General features: G+C 35.6%; 1 protein-coding gene across 9 annotated transcripts in view; it reads left to right on the forward strand.

The window, feature by feature from the left end:
• DMD (dystrophin) overlaps positions 1–12,706 on the forward strand; it is a 1,316,184-nt gene that overhangs the window by 605,539 nt on the left and 697,939 nt on the right. For 7 of the 9 annotated variants that reach the window (XM_026096811.2, XM_064497835.1, XM_064497804.1 and 4 more), the window contains 3 exons: positions 4,099–4,278; positions 6,508–6,636; positions 8,258–8,428. In XM_026096811.2, coding sequence (XP_025952596.2) covers positions 4,099–4,278; positions 6,508–6,636; positions 8,258–8,428 — 480 coding nt within the window. The remainder of the gene's footprint in view (positions 1–4,098; positions 4,279–6,507; positions 6,637–8,257; positions 8,429–12,706) is intronic. The other 2 variants (XM_064497850.1, XM_064497866.1) reach the window with 2 other exon arrangements.

Raw genomic sequence — 12,706 nt, forward strand, 5'->3', positions numbered from 1 at the left:
ATTAAATATTTTATATTAGAAATTCTTTTATAGTTAGAAGACTTAGTTAGTGAACACAGTTATCACTGAAGCCATTAACTGTTCTGGGATTCATTTGTCTTTTAATCAGAAACTGGCCTGATAAAAAGTGGATTGCCATGGAGCCATGTTCTTAAAAAGGAAAAAGGCAGATAGTATTTCTATAGAAAATTTCTATACCAGTCCCTACTGTCAGCAGTATGATTCTGCCAGTGCTTTAATGTTATATATAATATCAGTGAGTATAAAGTTGACTTGAAGTATGCAGAATTACATTAGCTAGCACATTTTATCAACACATTTACTGTCAGTAAAATCAGTAAAATAAAATTATCTGAAAATTGTGTCAATTGATTCATAGTCAGCAGCCAGAACACAATAAAAATAAAAGATGTGTTATATGTAACTAAAAAATACATTGATCAACCACTAAAATGGCCATAATCTCAGTATCTGAATAATTCTCTAATCCTACCCATGAGATCTGAGCCTCCTAACTTACTTCTTTTAGAGGGATTTGGGTTGTTAAGATTACTTTTTAGCAATCCACAGTATACAAACAATGTGAAGTCATATAGAACTTTTCATCTATCACTTGCTATTTTTAAATCTACCAGTCTTAATGAGCAGCACAGTTAAAATATTATCCTCCGTACTTATTCATGATTCTAGTGTACTTGAAAAAATATTCCCACACAGTTTAATTTGATACACAATTTGAACTTCACTGTGATGAAAAATAGGAGAGTTTATGTAATCTGTTTAAAAACACTATTGAAAACTAATGTCAAATTTTCACAGCTGTAGTAGAATGCTGACAGTGTTAATGATGCTGGCTCAACCTTTTACTTGCACATTTTTCTTCACCTAAAATGCCGTATTAGGGGTTGTATCAGAACATTAATTTTTTCCCAACTTCCAGCATGTTTATATTTTTTTTTTATTTCTGTTACCTAGTTTCATCCTGAAGAAGATGCAAAATGAAATTATGTAAATTGCCTAGTCCTTCTTGGAAGAATTTCACCACTGTTTGTTAATGTTTCATATTATGTGCCCGTTGTGGTGGAGCTTGGTTTTTTTTGTTTTGTTTTGTTTTTAAAGCTCCTTGTCTTTGAAATGTTGTTATTGTTACTTAAATTGCAGAGCTAATACTCTTGATTCTGTACTTAAAGTTATGATTCTACCTCTTTCTTACATATTTTCAAATGAAGTGCATAGCCAAATTCCAATCTGAAGTTAGGACAGCTAGAGGGGTTTACATCCAGCTAAGATTTTTTTTCCTTCATTTAGAAATATGTGCTTCTATTTTGCACAGAATATGCAGGGAAAGTGATGAGTGAAGGCCAATTTACTGAATATTGGAACTTGCTCTTCAAAAATTAGCATATTTTGCAAGCCACTTCCTGAGTTTTAATGAAATAATTCTAGTGTTGTCCTAGGGTCATCGTACATTTTTATCTACCTTATATAGTGTTGTTAAATGTTGTCTTAGTACAGAAAATCTACTAACGCTATCTATCTGTTACACAGCAATGGATGAAGTATATGTAGACTGTCACTACCTAGTAATATTGGAAAGAAAGAGAATTCGAAGGAATATAATTAAGAAATGTCAAATTTAAAGAAAGTGTTATCAATGTTGCGGAAGAACTGAAGCTAACTTAATTGTTAGTTTACCTGCTAGGCAATGTATTATATCATACAGACACCTGTTTAAGGTCCTCACAGATAGTGTAATGTGGAGTCCTGCCATCCTCACCACCAGTGCTAGTGTTTCAATTGAATTCAGTGGGTCCAGAGTGGGCATAAGAACTTTGAATAATTGAGATTCGAAATATTGAGAAAGATGACATTTTCCACTTTGATATTGTGGTCAAGGCCTTAATGTTTTTTAAGAAGGTGGGGGGGAAGTGTGATTGATTATTTATCATATTGGTTATGCATGATCCCTTACTTGCTAATACACAAGAGTGTTAATTTTCCCGTTGTCTGAAGGTGAACCTTTGATTTACATTATTTCTTCATTTTGAAAGGAACAACTCCTGGCATCAGATAAAGTGCTTCAGCCCTCTTTGGTACATATCTGGAAGGAAATGTTGACTTTTGGATAGCAGTTTTAATTAATAGACATGTAATTATCTGATCGGGCTGTCTGCATTTCTAGTTGAGCCCAAGACTGGTCTGAGTTAGCATATGTGTAAAATATGAAGAAAGTCTCAACCCATAGTAAATGTGCTTCAGAGATTCTTTTCTAAATGGAAGTAAACCATTCAGAAAGGTAATAAAACTGATCAGAACTCTTCATCCTGAATTGAAGCTAAACTTTTTTCTTCATTTCATTTTTCATGATCATATTTTGTGTCCACTGTTAAAGGAGATAAAATTGTACTGGAAAAGGGCGTGTTGTTGTTGCTTTTAGTCTGACAAGAACCTGCTGAAATTGAAACGCTGCCTCAGATTCTATTGTTCTGCAGTTTCTGGTTCATTAATAATCTCCATTAATCATGTCTAGATCCTGTTATTACAATTCCTCAGTGTTTGAGCAAAGTGGTAGAATGTTGAAAATTTCTCCTATTTACTTGAAATGCAAATGCAAAATCTTTTATGTGAAATAACATTACAAAATGAGATCATTAATTCTGTGAAGTATAGGAATGAAGCGCTGTTTTAAATGTAACATATGGTAAGTAAGTTGGAGGTACTATTAAGATGGTATTATATCAAAGAGAGTAATTACTATGCCATCTTCACCGCAATTTGAAAATTTTACTTTCCTAACAACACATTATTAACAAAATCATACTGATGCGTGGCTTCAAGGAGTGTTACAGCATGAAGGTGATAAAGATGTGGTTCTACTGCAGTAGCAGTGTTGATCCTAAAGTGAAAGAATTGTGATTGTGCTTTGATTAGAGGTGGTTCTTCTTTCAGTGTATTCAGGTTATCTAAGAGAAATAGAAATCCCTGGAGACTAGTGATTCTTGCCTTTCTTCAGGTTACTTTGGTTTGTGTTCAGTTTGGATCACTTCATTTCTACCATGATCTTTATTTTGTAAGCAGAGATCATATATGGCTGCATAATTTGAGATCAGGTGATCATGAGTTCAGGGAAATTTTTCTCCTAAAATCTTTTTCCTGGTTAGATGTAATATTAGATACAAGGAATTTTTGCTTCTCTTTAAGTATTCAGTAAGACTCTGAATTGTAGCATCAGTACTTAGTATTAGATTTCTGCTTTTTTTATGTAAGGTCTAAATATGTGGGGATTTGCGCCTTTTGCTAGACCTCTTGCATGTTGCAAATATAAAGACATGAGTAATGAGAAAAATATGTGAGAAATCATTTAACTCTGTTCACAAAAAGATGATAGTGCAAGGAGATGCTGGCAATCTGGGCTTGTAGTGTTGCACATATATTTTAGTCACTCAAATGTTGAAATACTGTGGATATAGCCTGTTTTAGTATTCTAGTTTGCAGAGTGAAATCCCAGGTGAGTGGAATGAAAAGATTTATTTCTACAGATAGGTTTAACAGGACAGGAGAGCAGGGTTTCTACTGAAAAAGACTGCACTGAATGTGATAGAAATATTAAAATATGTCATATGGGTATTTTCAGTGCAGTTCACTAAGACTTGGGATGTTATCACGGTGCTTTATGGTTGTCTCATTTATTTTGTGAGCTTTATGTGCTATATGATAGCTATGTCATTTTATTACATGCAAACTAACTTAAAACACCTCAACATAAATATTGTAAGATGGGGAATCTTTTTTTAAAATTGACTACTAAAATTGTATGTTGAACCCTGGAATGAGATAATGCATACTTTTAAAAATTAAGCTATTATGAAAAATGATTATTAGAATAATAATCATTAAGTGAAGAACACTTAAAATTTTATCAGAACTAGAAAAAAACAATTTATTTTGTACTTATTCTTCACAGCACTCTTTGCCTGCCTATAGGAGGCAAGTGGTTGTGTTCCAATATGAACTTACTAGCTGTTTTAATATTTGATGTTCTTACTGAGGAGAATTTTTAATTTCTTGAATTTTTATGTTTTATTCTGCTCCCTATAGGCAACACGGAAGGAGATTGAGAAACGCCAGATCCATCTTAAGAGCATCAGTGATTTAGGGGAGAATTTGAAGACAGTGCTGAAAGGAAAAGAAAGCCTAGTGGAGGATAAACTCAGCCTCCTGAATAGTAATTGGATAGCAGTAACCTCACGAGCAGAGGAATGGTTCAATTTATTACTGGTAAGAGTAATGTATTTGTGCACCTAGTTTATTAAACAAGATTTTAATATAAAAATGCATAGGAAATGTTGGTGCCCAGTCTTAGGTGCTCAGCCTCATAGGGTTGCTTTTTCTGGTCCCCTAGAACATGCTTATCTGATACATAGATAAACAAACAATCAGACTAGTTGTTTTTTTCTACACTCTGTGTATTTTAACAATCTGGCTACTTTTTTACACAGTGACAATTCTGTGGAGTCTTGTTTGTTAGCTCTTCCCTTTCCTGTCTGCCTCAGTAGAGTTTTGCTTTCCTTTTGCCTAATGGATGAAAAGCAGTTTCTCCTCAAATACCTGAATTACTTGAATATGAAGCAAGTGAAGGAAATAGTCAAATGAGTTGAATAAGTCTTGGTATTGAAACCTGCAACTTCGGTTGTTTTTGGCCACATTACCGTTTCTGTTTGGATCACTGGTATAGTTCAGAAGTAAATCCCCAGTTCCATGTTGGTTTGGTTCAGGTTTGTTTTGGTGTGTGACCTAGATTAATTGCAGAGGCAACTACATCAAAGCTCTGCTCAGGGTGCACACCTAATATGCTCTGAACAATGATCTGGTCCTTCAGACCGGTGTGAGATCCCTCTGGACAATTTTGTGGTGCATGTTTGCTGGAGCTGTTTAGTTAAGGGGACCAGAATAATGGACTAGACAGTCCAAAATGAAACAAAAACCCACGGATAATACAGATTTCGGAGCTGTAGCCCGCACTGTTTCAAACTACTGGCAGGCACTTAACTGTATTCTCCCCTAAAATTCATTCTGCTGCGAAGAGATGGCACCTTGAATGCTTAAATGCAGAAGGGTATTAACTATTTGGCTACCAGAATTCTTTAGATCTTCTGTGTTGTTTCTATTGCTGAGATAATGGAAGTGCGGTTTCAATCCAGAGAAATTGAAGTGGTTCTCATGGGTGTATTAACCTTTATCATGACTTCAGCATTTCAGAGCTTGGTGTCTTAGAGCTCCACTAGAGTCTGTGTGGCTGCCTTAAGAACGCGTCTGTGACTGGCATACAGCATCACCATGGGTCATCTTCTGCTGTGTGCAGGCTACAAGTGCAGGCATCTGGTTGGGTGTATTCTATCTGGAAAACTTAAGCATTTCCTTCAGTAGGCTATAGTTGCTCAGCTTCGACGTAGAACTGCTTATAAGGAACATATAATGGATTTTATGGACTGATATACTTATGTATTTCTCTACTTTTTCTCTCTGCTTAGGATTCTTGTGTTAGTATTTAGTAGAACGCTTGATAAAGAAGGTATAAGAGATGGAGTTGGTCCTTTATTATGCTTACTAATTTTAGATTAATGTATAGGTACGTGCACATGGTGGCCAAAAGGACAGTGCTACTAAAATCTTTGATCTCATGTATATGGTACACACATGTACTGCACAGGGATTGTAATAATTGAAAGAGCTGTAATTTCTGTACTAGTAAGGAATATTGTTTATTACCAAAAAGAACAGCTCAGTGACATGTTACAGTGGCTGTCACTGTTATGCTACTAAAATATCCATCTTCTTATAGTCTGTGTTTAGAAATATACATAGTTCTCTGGGAATTTAGAGGTGGGTATGCATAGACATCATTGCAGTGAGCTCACCAAGAAATGACCAAGGGTTTTTAAATTAAAAAAAAAAAAGAACTTTAATCAGAATATCATCTAGAATAGCTTTTTAACAGCAAACTCAAAGCAGAGAAGTTAGACAAAACATAAATTAAAGTTTTATATACAAAGCTCCCTTTCCAGATTGTCACTTTGCAAGTGTGTCCTTTTTTCTATCTTGGTTTCATTTAATTTAAGGGCTTTCCAAAATGAGTTCTCTACCTGGTCCTAGGAAGCTCTTGTCATCACCAGTAAGCCTGGCTACCAGCTTCCTGCTCCTCTCAGCAGTCTCTCTGGGCTGCAGGCACCCACTTCTTGCTGTGACCAGATCACCCTCCTCTTTCTCTGCCTGTCACTTTGGAAACTTCTGCCTCTCCTACAATGTCTTTTCAAGCAAACGTAACATATAAAGTGAGAACAAACAAATAAAAAGATGCTCTCCTCCACAGAAACAAGCACTTATTGTAGCAAATAAACAAGTTGAATTTCATAATACGTGCATGCTTGCCACAGTTTGTATAATTATGGCTATTATTTCAGTTCTGATTACTTTTTTGTATGCAGTATTTACCTTTTTCATATACAGGAATATCAAAAGCACATGGAGGCTTTTGATCAGAAAGTAGCTAATGTCACAACTTGGATGTATCGTGCTGAAATACTGTTGGATGAATCTGATAAACAAAAACCCCAGCAAAAAGAGGAAATTCTTAAGGTAAAAAAATGTGATTTTCTGGAAAGCCTTAATTTTATTCTAAGAAGGAACATGTCAGAACTAGTGGGTTTTGAAAGGTATCACAAATTGATAGAGTAACATTCATTTTTCTGTGATAAAGCTACCCTCTGGCAGCTTGTAGATTACCTAATACATTTCCACTGTATAGCAAAAGTTAAATCCCTGCAGAAGAAAAAGATATGTTATAAGGCTTGGGGACTCCATGGTGAGTAGAACAGCATCTTTTTAAGCCTGTGTTTGCTGGAAATTATTTCTTAAACACATCTGGCTTTAGAAAGAACCCTTTTTCTCTATCATTTTCATTTTTAATTACTTTTCTATTTTTCTGTGACACCTTTCTGGTATCTGTGATATCTGCATTAGTTGTCTCTGTCATATGACTGTTTTAAATCTATAACTGCTAGTTTATAGATCTGCTAGTCCTCCACCACCACAAGAATATTCTATGATGAACTAGCTGTGTTACAACAGGTCCGTGTACTGATCAAAAGCTTTATTTGGCCTGTTGCATCATTTGACCAACTGATTAAAAATTGACTTCTGAGTAGATATGAATTTTAAAGTACCTCATCTAAAATAACTTCTCTGTTTAACACTAAACAACTCTGAATTAGCATTTATATGGATTTTGTTTTGCTACAGAAATCAGTGTGAAGTTTGATTTTGTATTCAACTACATGGTCAGTACACGCTACCTGAGTGGTTTGCAAATCAAAAGAAGGACTGTATTTCTGACACTAACCTAATGATACCATTTCCTAAAGCAAATCTTTACAAATTCCAACATAACTATAATTCCCAACTAGCACTTACACAGAGCATAAATCAATGCCTTATTGATCTCAGAAGAATTACAGGACAGACCTTTGTAGTAGGATAAACAATTTTACCACCACAACGTGTAAAGTACAATTATCTTTTCCATCAATATAGGCATATATTTGTGTTGTACAGAGACATTTCATACAGGAAGTGAAATGTAGTTCCTAAAGACCAACTATGTTCATGATTCTGTAATGTCTAGCTGTCCCTTTGGGCCTCTGCCCATATTAGGATCTACCATTAAGACAACTATTGCGGAGGAAGACGGTATTGTTTTCCCTCTGCTTTTTGGAATACGTGGTAGATGTATTAAAAAAAAATCACATTGCTGTTTATCTGGTCACTTTTCCATACCTCCACTATGAGCATGAATGGTAATGGAAACAACAGCTAGACATCCAGTTCTTTTATGACATGTGAATTAGCATCACTTCTCAGCTTTAGGACCAGTAGAATAAACTAGTGTGCTCTGAAATAAGCTGAGGATTGAATTATTGCAGAAAAGACTCTATCTAGAAATAATATGTTCACCATTATTTTCCACTAGGAGATTTTTAAGTAGTTGTATAGATACATTTTTTTCTATAAATTTGAGAGATGTGAATAGGAATGTTATCTAATGTATTTCTACTGTATTTTCACGCTTACTCATAATTATCTGAATTTGCTTTGTGGTTTTGCTCCCTATTCCTTTGCACACTCTCTCTCTCTCTCTCTCTTTCTCTCTCTTTGCTTTTATTACTAACTTCAAGCCCTGTCTCTTGCTCACGGACTGTAGCACTTAAAGGCTGAGCTGAATGATATGCATCCAAAGGTGGACTCTGTACGTGACCAGGCAGTAGACTTGATGACAAACCATGGAGATCACTGCAGGAAAGTAATAGAGCCTAAACTGTCAGAGCTCAACCAGCGATTTGCAGCTATATCACAAAGAATTAAGAGTGGAAAGGTAGGAGGAACTGCTTCCATGGGGAGATGCATACAAAATGGTATTTATATAAGGTACACAATTACAGCTACATGGGGGGCTGCAGCTTCCCCAATGCTAGGTGTTCAAAGGGAAAACAAATGTAGAACCTAATAATATTAAGAAAAAAAAAAAAACAAGGTTTTGGCATCAAAGGTCTTGCTCTTTTCATCATTTCACAATTAGAAGTATTTGGTGACTTTATATGAATGTAACAATGATTACTTTGTGAACTTATAAAGAACAAATATCATATTGGAATTAGTCAGATTCTTAGTCTTCTCAAAGCATGAGTAGCCTTTTTTTGATATAGATTAGTTTTTGGGAAGTAGTTTTTCATTAAATGCACCTAGTGTTTTCCTATGAGGTCTGACTTCACCCAAGGTTTGATACGTATGCGGATTATATCAACTATACTTCAGCTATTCATCTCTAGTACTAGTTTGAGTACTGAATCTAAATTTACTATGGATTAGGTCGTTTTTAGCCAAGTTGTGATTTCTGAAGTGGGATGAAGGAGGACATAAGGCACCTCCTTACTCCATTGCATTTGCTGCTTTGATCACGGAGAGCAATTTGGAAGGGATGGAAGATTGAAGCAGGCAGCCATGCAGGTTGGTATTTAGGATCCAGATCTCAACTTCTAACTGTGGTGGCTAGTGTAGTAGCACTGGAAATGAATGTGCAGAGGACCAGGGGCAGAGCAGGAAATAAAGCACGAGTCTCTTGAGCTCCAGCTCTGTGCACTGTTTCAGTGCTCTCCTTGCTTGTCTCTCTGGGTTGTGTGGCTGTATCAAAATACAGCATACTTGAAGAAGTATAATCGTAGGATGGATTTTATGATCTGCTACACACACAAAAAAAATCTTTTAAAGTGTAATTATTACATTGCTGTTTCCTGAATTCTGTCTTAAGGTTTGCATTTTTTTTCCACGCTAATTTAATTTCCTGTTAGAACACACTACCCTCATGTAAGCACCAGTCAATGATCTCAAAAGCAGCTAAGCGTTATAAAAGCATAAACAAAGGCACATGGTTTTCATCTGTTGTCTGGGGTACTCAATGCCCTCTATAATCAGCACATTCTTTGTGGCATACTTGTGTTTATCTAAGTTTCATTTCTGGAATAGAAAAGAATATGCCCTATGAAAAACACTTCATGCAAGAATATGTGAAGTAATGGGAGATGATGGCTATGATTTCTTGAAAACGTTAAACAGATGCACAGGGATATAGTCTGGGGTTTCTTTTCCACAAATGTAATTGAATTGTACACTAACAAACCATAAAAATGAACAGTGGCATATGGTTGATATCATTAAAATTAGGAGCAGTATGATTCACCTTAATCTTAAATACAAGGATTGTACAAAAGAGGCTATTTGTGAGTCTGTCAGAATGCTATTTATATAACTTCTCGTTTTAAGAATATGTCTTATTTTGCTATTAGAAGAGAAAAATTATTCAGCAAATATTCATAATTCCTGAAAATTATTTTTTTCTGTAACTTGAATATTACAGGAGAGTAAACTGCTGGGTTGTTTAAATCTGATGTAATATTTGGCTAAAGGGGAGAGTTGAAAATATTCCTTGTTTTGTAAGGGCTAACAAAGTCTGACTGTGTTATCTCATCTTTGCTAGCTAATTTCAGCTGGATGGTTTCTAATCATTTTGCTGTTCAAAGAGGTGCAAGTTATTTAGCTTCCTTGACCAAGAACAAAGTTACTGTTGTTATGCTACTTTGTTCCACCAATCTAATGTTTCTTTTATTATATATTTCTACATGACAACAAACAAGCCACCTTTTTTAAAAGAATCCACTTTGCCTAGATCGTTGTAACATTAAGGAAAAGAATAGTTTTATATTATTACATTAAAATATATTATGTAGTTACTTTTATAATTGTTTCACCTTTATACAGTACAAATGCTTACTGTACTTTCTCACTGGAGAAGGTAATACTCCTTTGTATTTATAAAGCAATGCTAAAGTCTTAACTGCTTTTATTTACCATCATTACTTTGAAATTTGGAGGTCACTGTTAATGGTCTTATATAAAAATGCCTAAGTTGTAATAACTTTTTCCTCTCTTTTTGGTAGAAAACTATGTTTGGAATTATATGGATCATTAACACTTCAAAAAGTTGGAGATGCACAGGGTCTTAAGCAGAAAAATGCATATCTTTCTCCAAATATTGATTTGTTCTATTAGTACATTTTCATTGGTTTATTTTGCTACTATCAAACTACTGCAGCAAAGGGGATTCTGGATATTGGTTAAAGCTATTTCTAAATTGGTTTCTGTGACCTCACTGTTTTTAGATAGCATACAGTTTCCTGTGTTCAATTTCTGGCTGTCTTACTGAGCCGTTCCCCTTCAAATTTGATGTTTACAGCATTCAAATATTTTTCAGACATTGTCTGCTGTCTGACTAACAATGTAACAAATAAGTATAATCAAACACATTATATTTTTAGCTATGTTTTATTAGTAAACATAATCGTGATTTGCACATCTATCTCAAGTTTGATCTCCCCCCAAAACTTTTACTTTCATAAACCCTCAAGCAGTTTGTATAGAACTAAAGAAGCCTTTTACCTTTTGCTGCTGTAAATTTTGTTTCATCTTCAGACATGCATATCAGGGGGGTTTGCTTTTTGAGAGAGTCCATGGACACAAAAATTTGCTGCTGCTTGTTCCGTGATTGAGCTGAAGGAGGACAGAGCACGAGCTTCAACTGGTTGCTGAAACATATCATGAAGACTGAGTTTAGATCACTCAGCTTGACCTCAGAGCCCTGAAAACTTCCATGTGGTTCTGTTATGGTTAATATGGCCTCTCCGTTTTGTCACTTTGACTGGTCATGCAGGCTGAATTACAGGGATAAAGAGTGCGGATCTCTTTCTCTTGTCATCTGTAGATGACAGCTCAACTTTTCTTCAGGGAAGTCTCTCATTTTGGTTCAGGGATTAGTGAAATCCCCAAAACTTTCAAGAGTTCCCTTTAAAGGGTTTTTTTTTTTTTCCCTATCAGCCATCAGCAGTATTTCAGCAGTTCCAGTGTTCCTCACGTCATTTACCTATTACAAAAGTACAAAGCGTAGTCAGAGAACATTTTGGCACGAAGCCCAAACGACTATGTTGTGTCATGTTTCTACTGTGAACGCTTGTTATATGGCAGTCTGGAATTCCCTCTCAGTTTTACCATGCATTACAAAGTGCTCTAAGCATCCAGGGCTGATGCAGCCTCTAGGGTAGTGAGAAATTATTGTTTGTCTTAGGGAACAGTGGGCCCCCCGTAGATGATTTATCATAGGTTTTAACTAACTGTTTGCGTTGCACAGTCTTGGAATATATATGTGGGCTCACTCAAAGAGGGAGAAAAAGATGCTCATCAGGAACAAGTTTCTTCCGAATGTGCAGCCTGCAAGCATATTAGTCTTCCTCATGGTGTTCTCTTTCAGATTTTCATCCAAAAAGGATCATAAGACTCTACATTCAAGATGAAGTGGAATGGCAGCATGCCCACTGAGCTTTGTACACTATGCACCTAGCAAGATGAGGGGAAGAATTTTATCTGTAGTTGGGTGTTTAGAGGACACGACCTTAGGGAATGGACAGCCGGGGACAAAAGCATGCCTGTATTCTTGGCTGTTCTGCTGACTTGCTGCATGAATTTGGATAAATGACTCAATTGCTGGGTTCCATGTTTCGTCCACTTGTAGAAGCGAAGAAACTATGTTTCCCTTTGTCACAATTTCCACCTGATGGGCTGAAAAGTTGTTATTCTGCTTAAATGTCTTCTAGTGAGATTTAAGTACTTTTGAAGACATCCTTCAGAGCATTTGAGAAGAAATTACTAAGTAGTTTGCTATTATTTCTACCTCAGTTGAAGTGTCCTCTGAGCATAATCCTGAACTTCTTGATGAAAATTTGTGAGCACAATATGATTCCCTATAAATATTGTAAATTATTATATTTCTATTAGTGTCCTGAAGTGTGCAAAATCTTTGACATTAAAATGATGAACCAGATACAGTTAAGGTATTTTTACCCAAAGTCTTCCAGCTAATCTGTGGACAGCTGAGAATAGATTACAGAGATTCTGACTCCAGCTGTTATGCAGCCTACCTTGTTTTAACTAATTAACTGTTTTTTATAATCTTCATTACAAACTTTTGTTTTATCATAAACACCAGCTGGACTGGAGGGAGAGTAAAACAGAAATGATCAGAATATAATGTACTTATGGCTTTAAC

This window comes from Dromaius novaehollandiae, chromosome 1, assembly GCF_036370855.1.
Source record: "Dromaius novaehollandiae isolate bDroNov1 chromosome 1, bDroNov1.hap1, whole genome shotgun sequence".
In the NCBI taxonomy this organism is placed as follows: domain Eukaryota; kingdom Metazoa; phylum Chordata; class Aves; order Casuariiformes; family Dromaiidae; genus Dromaius; species Dromaius novaehollandiae.